The sequence below is a fragment of the Rhamphochromis longiceps genome, linkage group LG10, assembly GCF_057381845.1.
Source record: "Rhamphochromis longiceps isolate RC_006_pf linkage group LG10, R_longiceps_female_GT1.1, whole genome shotgun sequence".
In the NCBI taxonomy this organism is placed as follows: Eukaryota; Metazoa; Chordata; class Actinopteri; order Cichliformes; family Cichlidae; genus Rhamphochromis; species Rhamphochromis longiceps.
This window is the reverse complement of record NC_140566.1, coordinates 3,970,443-3,985,541: the sequence shown is the minus strand read 5'-3', so window position 1 is coordinate 3,985,541 and position 15,099 is coordinate 3,970,443. Positions and strand designations below refer to the sequence as shown.

The 15,099-nt window shown below is 39.7% G+C and overlaps 1 protein-coding gene across 5 annotated transcripts in view; it reads right to left on the bottom strand.

Moving 5' to 3' along the window:
* usp25 (ubiquitin specific peptidase 25) overlaps positions 1-13,569 on the bottom strand; it is a 36,681-nt gene extending 23,112 nt beyond the window's left edge. For 4 of the 5 annotated variants that reach the window (XM_085419904.1, XM_085419903.1, XM_085419905.1 and 1 more), the window contains exons 1-5: positions 13,344-13,569; positions 4,562-4,639; positions 4,133-4,277; positions 3,216-3,339; positions 1,480-1,642 (exon numbers count right to left, since the gene is read on the bottom strand). In XM_085419904.1, the coding sequence (XP_085276030.1) occupies positions 1,480-1,642; positions 3,216-3,339; positions 4,133-4,277; positions 4,562-4,639; positions 13,344-13,385 (552 nt within the window). In that variant the 5' untranslated portion in view covers positions 13,386-13,569. The remainder of the gene's footprint in view (positions 1-1,479; positions 1,643-3,215; positions 3,340-4,132; positions 4,278-4,561; positions 4,640-13,343) is intronic. The other variant, XM_085419907.1, reaches the window with a different exon arrangement.
* Between the last annotated feature and the right edge of the window lie 1,530 nt (positions 13,570-15,099).

Genomic DNA, 15,099 nt, shown 5'->3' with positions numbered 1-15,099 from the left:
AGAATTTGACTAAATCTAGTAAACATTTAAGAATATTATGTGATTAATATTAATAAGACACAGCCTGTAAGTACTTAAATATGTAAAACAAACATTTACCATGGAAGGGAATGGGATATACTCATACCCTTTATTCCTTTTTTCATATATGTTATTACTATAGAGACAAGAACATGGTCTATCAGAGATATCATATTTCATCTATAATTATTTTCCCCTTTCATCCTCATCCTCTTCTACCTCTGAGACCGTTTCCCTCCACTGCTGGAATCACTTTCAGCTCACCATTAAATTATATTAGTGAGCTGAATTATATTAGCAACAAGACAGAAAAAATGACTTTGGTTAAAATTATGGATCACAAGTATGTTGCTTTGCCTAGTGAGATTTACAAATTTCACCTGCAAATTGTGCTTAACTAGGTGAAAACGATTTAACGTTTCACCAGAATGGCGATTCCCTCTAAAAGAAACCACATTTGGTTCACATAATAGAATTTAATGTTTTATTAATTCAGAAAACCTGTAAATAAACTGACAACTGATCTGTATTTGCCTGACGTGGCTTCAAATCTTTGTCATTACACAGAAGCTTTAGCAGTGAGCCGACTCCTTGGGTCACGTTGGGTTTATTTTCTACAACTTCCTAAATAAACAAATGCTTTCATTGAAAGCTCAAGTTGTTTACAGTTACATTCTGACTTCCCTTCCAGCTATCATGGCCCACCCCATTAAATACTGTGATAAAAGACACTAAAGAGGAAACGGTCACATCAGATTCTGGTGCGACTTGTTACAAATATGAAAACTATAAATATTGCAGAGCACGCAGCAAATTTATTGATGCTTTGTAAATGCATTTTTTTAATTAAAAGCCATTATAAATGTTTCTTTTTTTTTTTTTTTTTAAAGTCCACTGGAGCTCTTTGAACATAAAACATTATCATAATTTGAATTTAGAAAAGAGAAACTTGTTTACTCCTGTTCTTCTAACTGCAGTGGTGTCAGGTTTAAGGAGTACCTTCTACTCCACAGTAGGGGTAAGATTAAACACTGGTGCCAAGCACCATGTGATAGTGTATCCAATGTTGATCTACCATATTTCACCTTAGGTCACATTTTACCACTCAGTTCCCAGCATACAAGAAGCTGGGTCTTGTTGACATATTCTTGCACCCAGCATTAAGGATTTAGACTCTTTAACAGTCTATTCACTCCTACTTAAGCTGACTGCTGCAGATTACAGCAGTGATATTTGCTTCATAAGCAGGGATGCATTAAGGAATCTCAAGGCCAAGAACTCAAAAGCCTTCATAAATCTCCTTTAGCAAAAACAATTTTAAAAAAAGTTAATAAATAGCAGTAAAAGAAACAGCAAAGAGTCCAGCTGACAAACAAAAAGGGCTTTCAATTTGAAACAATCCTGTTCACTTGCTTTTGAGCCCTCAGGAAGTACATGTGTCCACTTGTGTGTGCCTACCTGAATGACCGCGCTGAACCAGCAGGTATTGCCGACATTTTTCAGACCCACAGGGCAGTTGTCTATCCTCTTCCTGTCGTGTGGGTTGGGTGAGTCGCTCCATACCTCTGTGTGAGTGCGCTTCAGACTCGCTTTGTTTTCTGCTATACTGGCCTCCAAAACTCTGGAAAAGCAGGAAGGAAATAAAAACAAGATAGAGGGAATGAACTTGTGTGTGGGTCACTACATCACCTGCTGCTGGTTATTTACTCTGCATCTCCCAAAAGGCCAAATTTCTTTCGCTCTACTCATCTGCTAAAAAACTGTCGGACAACAGAAAGGCTCATCCTGATGGCCACTGTGCTTCAGTTGAACTGGGGTTTAAAATGCAAAATAACCTCCACATACTTATTACATAGTAGCGGACCATCAAGTACCATTCTGGATGGTGGCCAAAAATATATAAATAATAAAACAAAATTATTGGTCAAATAGTCACTGCAGTATTACTCCTGAGAAATAGACGGGTTGTGTAACGCATGAATTTTCTCTCTGATATAAATTATTTACTATTAAACAGATAACATATGCTGCAAAGACACAGCAACTATTTGACCTGACCTAGTTCTATTTATTACAACAGGGATCATGTGTTTCACAATACAAGAGTAAGTATAGTACTTTCATACTTCTTCTCTTGGCTCTTGACGGAGGCGGTCGCACTTTCTTTCCTGCTTGGCTTCTCATGTCTATTGTATAGTCTCGCTTATTCTCTAACCCTAAGAGAGTCTCCCAGACTTGTTCTCTAAAAACCTAAAGAAGAATTATGGATTTGATCAACTGGTCCCTTAATGAAATTGACAACTCCTGGGAGAGCCCGATTGTCCTGCGGAGACGTTTGCTGCCGGATACTCGATGGTCGGTTGCGTCAGGTGTCTGGAGACACTCTTGATGGAGGACATTAAACGACATCTACCAATTCGGAACCATGATAACAGAGTTCTGGCTGACTGGAGCTGGCTCGGACCGGGCTTATCGAAGAACAAGAAGCAGCTACAGCTGTTCAAAATTCCACAAGGCTGGCCGACATGATAGACGATGGGCAGGGCTGTGAGTACTCAGACTGTGTTTTTGAACGCAATATGGATAAGATCTTGGAGAAGCTCATGGCTCTGCTATATGGATAACATCTTTAGGAAGAACAACAGGAATTGAGAGACCTGTGACCAGTGACGGACATTAGACCAATTGTAAAATTGGATGCAGTTTGTTCACACTAACCAAAACAACTACCATCTTCATCTCATGCGGCCCCCCTGGCACCAGCTGGATGCTCAAGGCAAAAGCTGACAGGAATAAAAATTCTCCTTTAGATAATAAGACTGTGGTGTGACTTTCTCCCTCCTCATTCAAGGCCCCTTGCGTCGACCGAAGATTGTTTACTTTTGCCTAACCGGGCGAAGGGACACTTTCTCTTGGCTGAACACGGAACACACACACACACACACACACACACACACACACTCCTACGCACACATATGCATGTACACTGACACAGACCTACACTCACCCCCCACCCCCTTCAAATGCCTTCGAAGCTTATGTCTTCTATGTAGTGAGTTTCCCACGCGTGGGACTAATAAAGGTTATCTTATCTTCATCACACTCAGGGAAAAGATAGAGACCGTGTGGGTGAAGTAAAGTGTGGATTTCTTAAAATATCGTTTCCTGTCAAAGTTGTTGTCAGTCGCTGATACCTGCTGATGGCCTGCTCTTCATCAGTGATGCCCGTCTCCCTGAATGCCCGGTTGGATTCCTCCAAGCTGAGGGCAATGGCCCTCTGCAAGTCATCTTTATCATCTCCAGTCAGGTCAATCACGTCTGCATCAACAAAGCACACACGACAGCAATTTGGTTTGGATCAACACTAACATGCAACCATCATTTACACTCTGGATACTTAGTGTCCTGGACTAAAACTTTGTGTTGGTCAAGTGTGGTGTGTTGAATAACACAATAATGATGTGAAACATGCCATTTTAATACAGATATCCAAGTTTCTCACACATTTAAATTCTAATTATGACAGGGTCCGGATACATGTGCACGTGTAACAGGAGGCAAATGTATGCTCTATTATATTAGTTATATGTTAACAACATTCATGAAATGCTCATTTTGCCAACTGAATCAGCCAGCTACCCATCCAGTGACAACCCTTGACCCGCAGACATAGTCCAACCACACTGGTAGCTGGTGCAGGGTCTGGGTATAGAGCATCTCCAGGGCTATTCAAGACTACTGTAGCAAGTATAGTCGTGGAATATGGACTTGGAGACAGTCCAGCCATGCTATGAGAGACTGGAAAAAATCCAAGTTGAATGATATGAAGGACTGCAACAGCAGTAACTTGTTCAGCAAATCATGTGATGAAGCAACCAAAGATGAGAAAGGGATGCTTGTTAGCAGTGACTGAAATTTGAAAATAAGAACAGGATTGTTTACAAGTGCATCAAAATGCTAAAATCCCCTTAAGTTAAATATACTTGATTAGCTTAGTCAGCTCTTAATTTATGTGAGTGTTGAAGTGAGCATGTCTACTTGTGGGACCACTGGATGTTGACGTGCTGTTCTGAAACTATAACAGCACCAAAACTTGAACCAAGCTACTCACTCGTGTCTGCCTGGCTGCCCACGCTGATGTATCTGTCGCTGGCCACCTGGGATGTCTGGTAGTAAGTGGTCTCATCTTGTTGAGGAACCTTGGCATTCTTCTCTGTCAGAAAGGCCACGGCTTCACCCAGGTCTCCATTACTCACCTGCAGCAACAGCATGTTTAGGTTAATGTCTCCATGTAATTTAAAGAAAATTATTAGCTGCAGGGAAAGACTAGAGAACCTCAAAAATGCCTGCATTTAATACAAAGTAAAACTTTGCTCTGGGAGAAATGACTGCACAGTGTAACTTGTGTCAACAGTCCCATTAGAATAAACTGACTGAGTTTAAGACAGAAAACTCTCACATTTCCCACTGAAAAAATATCTACTGTAAACACACAATATCCCTGACTTTTCCAGTTTTTAGCCTGTGTTTCAAAATGTACCTGCAGGGCCTGCTGAAGCAACTGTACATCTGTGGTGCCTGTGACCTCCCTCAACTGGTTCAGTAGTGTCTGCTGGTGCTGTTGAAGAAGAAAAATCATCAAGAGGGTGTTGATAACAGAGCCTGAAAATGATGGAAACTATATTTTACAGGTCCAACTTCTTCTTCTTCTTCAAAACACAAAAACCCCGTCACTGGCTTTCCCCCCTTAACTGGGATGAAAAGCCAGCAACTCAGTTAAATCAATAAATAACTTACTCTTAACTCATAAGAATGTACAGAAGTGTATTGGCAGCTAGATGATTTACAAAAAGCACAGCATGTTAATCAATCCCATCTAAGGGTATATGGGAAGGCTCGATATTTAGTGGGAGTTGTTTAATCATTTAATGATTTTATCATAATGGTCTCCGGGAAATTGTAGTTGGCATCTTTCAGTGTCCCTGCCACTTCATGGATAAAATGATTAAGAAAAAAAATAGGCAGATTAACAATAACAAAATTATTCATTAGCTGGATTCCTCGGGGGAGGGCACAGACAAACATTGCACTAGCTGTCCACACCGTTCCTCAGAGACCGATTCAAATTATCAGGAGTGTTTAACTACCTTGAGCGCTCCTATCGCTCACCTGGTTGAGCAGGTAACACATATGCAGGAAGCCTGCAGGAGCATGGTTTTGACTCTGTCCCTTACCATTCACTGTTTCACAGTCCCATGTACTCTCGACTACGCTGTCCAATAAAAGGTAAAAAAAAAAAAAAAAAAAGGCCAGCCCAATTAAAGAAAAAAAGTGTTTAACTGAGCATTGATTAATCAATAACAACCACAGCCACACCAAAGTCACTTTTGCCTCACATTAAATGATCTTGAACAGTTCTCTTACATGATATTAGGCTAACAGCTGCAGTCAGGACACTATTTATGTAGACTGTATTATAGTAGTAATAATAATTACAAAATTAATAATACGCTGTCTGTCTATCTATAGATGGATAGTCTATTACAGACAGACAGATGCAATTCTTTAACTCAAATATAGTAACTTTTTAAAACTCAAAGTTCAAAAACGATTTTTAGTTATTTTCTGCTGGACCTTGCTGCAGCCCCCTAAACAAAAAAAACAACAACTTCCCACTATAAGTCTGCTTTCATTTGATTGGCTGCCTCTTGAAAACAACAACAGCAGGTGGTTGGAGCTTTGGCGTGTGCCTAAGACCACATCAGGCAAGGTTTCTGGATTGTGTTTGTTGCAGTAACGACACAGTGTGAAAGGCAGTGCACCTGTGGTAAATGAAATTATTAATATCATGTAAATTTTGTAACGATAAACAACTTGAACATCCGATACAGACGTCATAAGTCTTGACTGAGAGGTCTACAGACTGTAGCTTTCACAGGTGGAACAGGCGACTGACAAGAATATTCGTTTAAAGGGCTCTTTCATGATTTAGGACTCATTATTGTATGTTATTTACACACTATAAGCTAATTGCACAACAAACACCCATGGCAACGTTGTGCACCACCTATGCGAAAAACATTTCTAAACACTTTCAATGGTGTTGCTCCAGCTACGACACAAAAAGCAGTGAAAAAGAGTGATGTCTGGGAGCACGGCATATCACAAAGCAGCAGGTGTTCTGAGCTATGCTGTTGCACAGTAAACAAACCAGGACAACAACTCCAATTACCAAAAATACTGAATTCTTAATCTTAGATATCAGAGCTGGAAAGCTTGTTGATGCATCGTATACTAATACCATGTAGTTGTGTTTTTGTAACTGCAATACACTACAGGAAGCTATGGGGGCAGTATCACCTCTATCGTCTGCCAAGACTGCACTCAGTACTAACGAAGAAGGACATAGCCTGAGCAGCAAGACAGGAGGAGAGAGAATTTAAAAAATGTGAAAGCATTTAACAGAAAACTAAGAGCTAAATGCAAAGTGGAACTTTCCTAACATGACAGCACTACTGCAGTGCACGAGTGTATCAAACACCAGCACCATGGAGCTGTGACCTCGAATGTGAATGGGTCCATTTTAGTGTGTCGCGTTGATACTTTGTTTATGTTAATATTGTACAGTTGGAAACTTCCCCGGATGATGGTTGCTAAACGAACCCCATTTCAGTTTAGTTAGCTAATGAGTGAAATGCGATAGTAAACCATTAAACAGGAGTAGTTACGCTGTCTCTTTGTTTTTGTTTTTTCTCATATTAATGTTAGCGTTTATTCTGAATAATAAACCTCTTCCACCTAATGTTAGGTAGTTAATCTGAGGGTTGGACAACACCACCTAATTATATACATATAATCAAATACACTGTTTAACTGGCATTAAACACTACACCATCTGAAAAACACACTGGTCATGGTCTTTTCTGATTCTGTTTGGTTGTTTTACTAGTATTAAGCAAAAGCGTATAGATGAATTTGCCCTGTAAAGAGGCTCATGCACCTCTCAAATGGAAGTCATGACAGAAAGCATCTTTAGCAGGTTTTCAGCAGCTGGGAACATCATCTCAAAGATAAGAGCAAGCCTCACTCCAGAGCATGTCCACTGCAATCGTGAATTCATGCACTGACTCATCTGTAAGTTATGGAAACGTGTTATTTTAGACTGAGAAAAAATCTTTTTGATTTAATTTGAAGCTTTATTTGACCTTATGGACAGAAACCATTTTATTTTCCTATTTGCACTTTAAATACTTTTTGTTTAAATACCACTAACACTTTAATTTGCATTATCCTTACTAATTTCATTTGTATTCTGACACTTCTATTGAGTAATGTTAAAGATACATTCAAATTCATATGTTTCCTGAATGATTATTTTCATTTGCTGTGGGACGAGACAACAGGGTGATACTGACAGGTGGGCAGACCTGAGCAGGTGAGGTACTGGAGTCTAGAACAGGAGGTTTTTTGCCCACAGGAAGCAGAGATAAGAGTTCTTGAAATAATTGCTGACTAATTAACAAATTGAATCATCATCAGAATGCATGATGATCAAAAGTAGGGCTGTGCCATATCATGACATCCAAAATAACCCAAAAGTTTCAAAGTGTTAATCAGGTATTATATACTTCTACGTAAACATTTCCAAACACTACAAAGTCTACTTGTGTGCCTACATTTGCTCTGTCACTACTATTGTCTATAATGCTGCTGGTAACTTGTAGCAACAGATTCACACTTCAGATTAGGTAGTGTGTCATCAATGACTGCAGCTCCTTAGAAAAGGAGGATGGAAAACTCCCCTCACTTGGTTTCTAGTAATAAATGCTACTGCCTGAAGGCTGCAAACACCAATAAACTTAGGTTTGTTTTTTCCTGTGTCGTCATATAATTACCACAAATTTCACTGAAATGTCATGATAGACAGCTCTAAGACTAAGGCTGTTCAGTAAAAAACCTCAGATTTGCACCAGCCATATCTTATTATCCTCAAGTAAGATACTCACTTCCTCCAGCTCTAAGGAGGTTTTTCTCTACAAGGCTGGAGGCTTAACTTCTGTTTCTGATGGATGTTATGTGATTTTCCCTGTGCTTCTGTCAACCCTCAAGAGTAAATGTTTTTGCAGAGTCAGTCAATGTAGAGAATGAAGGAAAGTTAACACCTTGCAGCAACAGAATATACAACAAGTCCAATTTGCCTGCAATAACCTTTCAAGTTTATAAAACGAGAATACGCAGCTGACAGGAATACACGCTTCCTATCAATCTTCTAGAGGAAGTGATACTCTGACTTTTGGCCTGTCACTACAGAGAACAACTAATCTTACTTAAGCTTAACAAGTACTAACATGCGAGGACCAATGTCTAAAATAAAACATGAGTCAGAAACTGCTCATATGCTTCCTCACACCCGCTTCAGTTGTCATAACATTTAAACAATATTTGTAAGTCCACAGTGAAGACAGCTTTTCTCTAAGGCTTCTGTTACAGCAGGCCTGTTGTGAATGGTAAGGCATGGTGAGTGGTAAAGAAAGCACTGATACAAAGGTAGTCGTAGTGCGGTGGCTCATGCACCTATCCTAATCTAATGAAAACAGAGCTTCTGAAAAGGTTGTCCCAGAGTGAAAACCTTAGGAAGCTCTCATTTCTGTGTTTACATATGGATAAGGAAAATGAAGCTCTTGTCTTGCATTCCTTAAAAACCTATGCACCTGTCTTTTTTTGACGTAAGAACTCTGTACCTTGTTTTTGTTGTTCCCGTTAGGCTTTTGACTGGCTGACATTTCACCACCTGTTGCTATGGCATAACCATGACATCCGGTTGTTCAGTCTGACGTCACTAGCCGTGTCTGGGTCTAAACTCCGCTGCAGGTCCATATATCAAACGATCACTATGGCATTACTGAGAGTTGAAAAACTGTCTAAAGTCTTTCATCTTTAATAAAATGATCAGCGTTCTGCTCTACCAGGTGTAACAATTGAGTTTAACATCCAGGCATCCATGAAAACGGAATTTATGACATTTAACGGAGTTAGAAGTTAGCAGGGAGTTAGCTCGCTAGCTTCTATCTAAATATAATATAGCATGTCCTGACTGCGGGGTTTTGGAAACAAATTAAAACGTACAGCTCTGCTGTCACTTCCAGCATAAATGAAGACAGAAAACTAAACAGCAGTGACGTTTGTAGGGTTACTGAAGTTGGGCTAGCTGGTATATAATGATGTGCTACGTGACCGCTAGCGACACAGCTATGTTAGCATAATATAAACAAGCTAACTTTTTTTCCACTCGATAAAAGTTAACGTGAGTGTTCTCGGTGGTCAGAAACAAATGTAATCGCATGGCAGGATGCTGTAAAAGGACCAAACTTCAGCCAGGAGAACAACTGAGATAATCCATCCACAATACGAGGTTAGTCATTCATATACTGCTGCATGGGCTGGGCTGTAGCTACATCCTAAGGTTTTAAAAACTGAGCTTAAATAAATGATTAGCGGTAATAAAAGCCGAGGGAGGTCAACAGTGATCACTGACTGTTTTAGGAGCTTTTTGAGATCAAATAGAAGAAAATACATAACATTAAACATGTTAACAACACAAAAGCCATATTAAACGCAGACTACTTTAGACCCGGAAGTAGGATTCGTCGCGTCATCACTGAACAACCGGATTGTTCCTTTGCATTTTCACATGGATGTAGATTCTTTTGAAAATGAAAGCAGAAAATCCTTGTTTAAAAACAAAAAGATACCTATGTACATGTGGAAGCAGCCCAGGACAAGAAATGTGAAGGAAGTTGCACCTGTGACAGATATGGGCCAAGACTACCACAAGAACAGTTGCTCAGACACGCACACACGTTTTAAAGCAGATTTTTTTTTGTTTTTTTTAGGGGGGGGGACACAACCAAAAATGAAGAAAAGAAATTGTACAGACAGGATCAGAAGTCTTTTCAAATTTTCTCATCTTGCTATCTACAGGTCTCTGCATGAAAACCAGCACCACACCCTGAGTGTTGATGGAGCACAACTGACTACAGCGATATCCCAAAACACACTACTCTGCTTTCAAAACAAATCAGACCCAAACTACTTTATACATATACTCCAATCAGAATCAGCAGAAACCCTACATATTTATTAACACAAGACAAACAATCTATTACAGTTAGGGCTGCAACGATTAGTCGACTAGTCACGATTACGTCGACTATCAAAATCGTCGACGACTAATTTAATAGTCGACGCCTCGTTTGAAGCTTTGTAAGATCACAAAAGACGCAGGAATAAGTAGTAGGATTTAAGAGTGTAATAACGGACTGAAACAGAAGATGGTAGCACTGCACGTACAAGGATGCCAGCTGCCGTTAAACCCCGAAGAAGTAGCTCTGTCCCAGAATTCATAGCGCAGCCCAGCTCAGTTTCCAACTGTCACTGTCGCTACCCGAGCCGTAGCGGAAACCCGATCGGTACCCCGCATGCGCAAATCTTACGTCACTTCCTCTCTTTGCCAACATTGCGACATTCAATATATTTGAATGACACGGTTAGCGCCCAGTTAGCTCCTAGCATTTCTCAACAGCTCTGCCTCCTTTTCGACTACGGGGACATTTAAACAATGGATACCTCCGTATACAAACAAATTCACACTTTTCTCCTCAACAGAGAGCGTCCCCCGATTGAACAACAGCGCCGTAAAATAAGAAGAATGGCACCTAATTACAGAGTTAATAATACAGACTTTGTAATATGTCACGTGAAGATTCATCAGCCAAATGAAGTGTTTACTGACAATTGACAGTGATAGCGGACATCATCATCACTATTCCAATCAATCCTCTCCACACAGACAAGCATAAACACACTCGACTATCACTAAATCAAATTTAGCACACGTTTGTAATGACGCTAATTCAGTTTACAATAGGGTTCATTCACTCAGTCAGCAGGTGGCGGTATCCTCTTACACTGGGGAGTAAACTGCCATTAAACGGACAGAAGAAGAAAACCCCTGCACATGCGTGGTACGGATCGGGTAGACCCGATTTGTACGGTCCGACTTTGCACATGCGCAGTAAGGATCGGGGAGTCCTGATCCGTAACTATCTTTTTGTTTTTTGTTTTTGTCTACATTATATTGAAATTTTCATTATTGGAAACATTTTAAGAGATACTTATTATCCTTAACATCTTAACAGATACTCTGACCCGTAACTATCGTAAAACGCTTCGACCGGAAGTAGACACCTTTCGCGCATGCGGGGTACCGATCGGGTTTCCGGTACGGATCGGGTAGTGACACCAACAATGGCAGCAGCTAGTTAGTTTTAATATTACTCTTATTATTCTTTCTGGGTCACAAAATAAACGTTTAACATATTTTTAGGCGAGAATATAACTGTGTAAACCTCAAATATCTGCTCAGTTTATCAAGACACCACATATTTTCAAAAGCGCTCCGACGTTTTCGGAGACGTCTGTTACCCACCAGCTCGATAGCTAGCCGGGGGCAAGGCTCACTAGAGCCCGTGAGAACGGCAAATCGTCTTCTTCTTTTTTTCTTTTTTTTTTAGTAAGATACTCTACTCAGGTTAAACATAAATAAGTCACTTAGATAACTTAAAAATGTTATTGTTTGGCTTTTTTTTAGTATTTTATTTGTTCCTGAGTAAATCGGTTTGGCTGAGATTAAAGTTATAGTTTTTACACAGCTGAATAAACGTCAAGCAGACAGCTGATTATCAGAAGTGTGAGATGCTCGAGAATATACTCCGGTGTCCTGTTATATTTTAGATAGCAATGAGTTTATTAAACTTCATCGAAACAATCTGCAAATTTCATTAAAATTTAATAAAGTATCATCTTGTCTTTATTTTTAGTTAGCACATACCTTAAACACTTAAAGCTGTAAGCTAATGCTAGTTATATAAGAGCAGATGGATGCTGGTGCAATAAGCTGTACGTTTTACGTCCAATGGATGCATGATCTGATTAGTCGACCAATCGCAAAAATAATCGGTGACTAGTCGACTATCAAAAATCATTTGTGGCAGCCCTAATTACAGTACACATTCAACAGCTGTTGTTGTAGTATGATGTCAGCCACTAATAAGGTCAGGCTGCTCAATAACAGAAAAAAATTCAAGTGTGAGCCATTACAGAGGCTCAAGTATTTAGTTTGCCTAAGACCGTAACTTGTGTAATGAGCCCACCATATGCCTGATGGTGCTTACTCATGTTTTAAAGGCTGGGGAGCTGATTTATTTGAACACAGCAGGCCTGCGCTGCAGAGCTCCTGGACTGTATGAAGTGTAGTAAAGCATCGCTGCAATTACATAAGACTTTTGCAAAAATATGATTTCTTTTACTCTGGACCCGCGGAGCAAACATCTAACCTATGATTAAGCAACATCACTCAAGTGGTTACATAAGTAACCAGAGCTATGCGGTACTGGGCATGGTGGCCACGGACTAAATCGCATAACTAGGCGTCTAAGCAGCGGATCTTAATGCACTTTGGTAAAATGAGAGCGGTGTGATCAAATGTAACATAATAATCTGCCTTCCCGGTTATGAACTGTCACACGCCTGGCTTGCAATCCGAACACTCAATCCCTGCCAAGCATCGTTGCTCGGGTGGGTTTCCACCTTCGCCGTTGGACATGCTTTGTAAACAAAGGTATCAGATATGTGATGAGTAACATAGGAAACATTTGCTCACACAAACAAAGAGTAAGCACTTGATCAAACTAAACATTAATTTATTTGGTGGTGATGGGGGGGGTAGTTTATCAGAAGACTTCAGCTAAAACCGTCAGAGAAATCAAAGATTTACTTACTATGAAGACGTCGACAAGCTAACGTTAAATCTGTCACTGTCACTTAGCCTTGTTTATTTTAAGTGACGAATAGCCCATATTGCTGACGTTACCATGCAGAGCATCATGTTATAATATAGGAATAGCTAGCTTCTGTTAAACGTAACCCAGCGTAAAGGACGATGTTGGGGTTTCAGGTAACTTTACGTGGTACCGTTAGCTATCGCTAACGGCTACATTAGCACGTACACTGGCTAGCAAAATATTGAATAAAGCACTGACCCAGGGTAACGTAAGGCCCAGCTTACATGCAGTTATGTGGGATTTACAAACGGTTCTTCACAAAAGGGTCACGCACGACGTCTTTAAACAACAATTCAAGGTACACCCTACCAACCAAGGAACTAATTCACCCACCCTCTGCGTTCTTTGAGCTCCTAAACTATGTAGGAATACAGTTAAGCTAAAGTTAGCTAGCCACCAAGTTATCATATGGCAGCTTACCTTCTGAGAATGCTGCTGGAGGACATTCTGCTCCACGGTCATGGCCGGTTCAGTGGGAAATTTTGTTAAATTCAAACCAGGAGTAGCAAAATGCACGATATACCGTTCACCAAAGCGATATAAAAAGGAGATGCTACGATGTCCCCTCCTTAATCAGCGACATTACGGACGCCATGGCAGAGTGACTAGCGCAAGTCGTCAGTAGGCATGAAAACATTGCTCTTCGCTGCCTGTGAGCTGGGATCGATTACTCAGGTCTGTTGAACTGCGTTACCATCATGAACGGGACTTTTGGGGGAAATTAATGCAAACTACAATTATAGCCAGAAATTTTGCGATTCATTTGAACCACATTGTTATTGCTTAGCTTCAGCACATTTCTTAATGCACCAAATCGCCAAGGAATTCTTGATATTTTGTTTGTGTTTTAGTGTACTTGAAAACAGAATTTTTCAAGGAATATATATATATATATATATATATATATATATAAATTAAAATGATTTTAAAACAATCGCTTTTGTCGCTTTGTAAGGTAAGGTTACAACTGGTCTTCTAATCGGAGGGTCGGGTGTTCGATCCCTGCTTCTTTGGCCAAGATACTGAACCCCAAGTTGCCCCGATGCATCATTATGTCTACGAATCTTAGACAAAGTGCCCAGGTAGAGTAGAAAAGTGCTAGATAAGCATCAGTCCTTACACGAAAATGTGACATTATAATGATAGACAAGTTCCAAAACTATGCCTTTAAGTAAGGCATACCTCCTTCAACTTACATTCACAGTTTGTACAGTGACCCATCCAATTTCCCATTATAAAGTCAGGTAGCAGAAAAACATACAGTCACTGTTATAATCCTTGGGTGTGAAATACACACACCAGACTGTTAAAGTGTTTGTGTTGGACATGCTCTGACTTCATAGTTTTCATGTGATCCACAAGACTTTTTCTCTTAACCATTGTGTGTGCCACATTCTGGGCAGCTGCCTTTTTCTTTTTCCTCCAAGGAGTTTATGTTTTTGGTACTGTTTGCATGCGTGTCATTCTGTCTGTAAACTCGAAAAGTTTTGAATGAATTCTGATAACTCTTTGGAGGGGTGTAGAGTGGGGTCGTGTTAACAATCTATTAAAATTTGGCTGACATCCACTGAGGTCTTCAAGGTCAACTTAATGATTTATCAGTCACAAACAGACAAAAAGCCTTATAATTTGGAACCTTTTTTCTTATAAGCTTGGTGTATTGTCAACCTATAAGTACAAAGACTTAAAATCTGACCTCTGACATTTTCTTCAAGGTCAATAGATTGACCCGAAGCTCAGAGTGCTAATAATCCTATACACAGCTATTTAAAAACTATGTTTCTTCCTGTCATTGTTTGCATTGAAAACATATAGGCATATAGGGAACTATATATGAAAATTCTAAATATCACGTTACTTTGAACCTCTGGCCTCTTCTTTGTGGTTAAATAGGGTCAAATTTGGATAAAATGTCTGTTATCTCTCAAACTTTGCTTAAAATTCTGCTGCCTATTGGCAACATTTAGGAAATGATACTGGTATACGGTGAGTTTAAATATCACATTATAGTTTGAATCTGAACATTTGACCTCTGATCACACTTTTATGTTTCACATCTGCCGGTTGTGTTAAAGTATATTAAAATGGATCTTTAGTAGGTGACAAATGACAAAGGCATGCAATTTGTTTTTACTGCACTAAAAACTTCTTAAACTGCATTTTAAAAACATAGAAA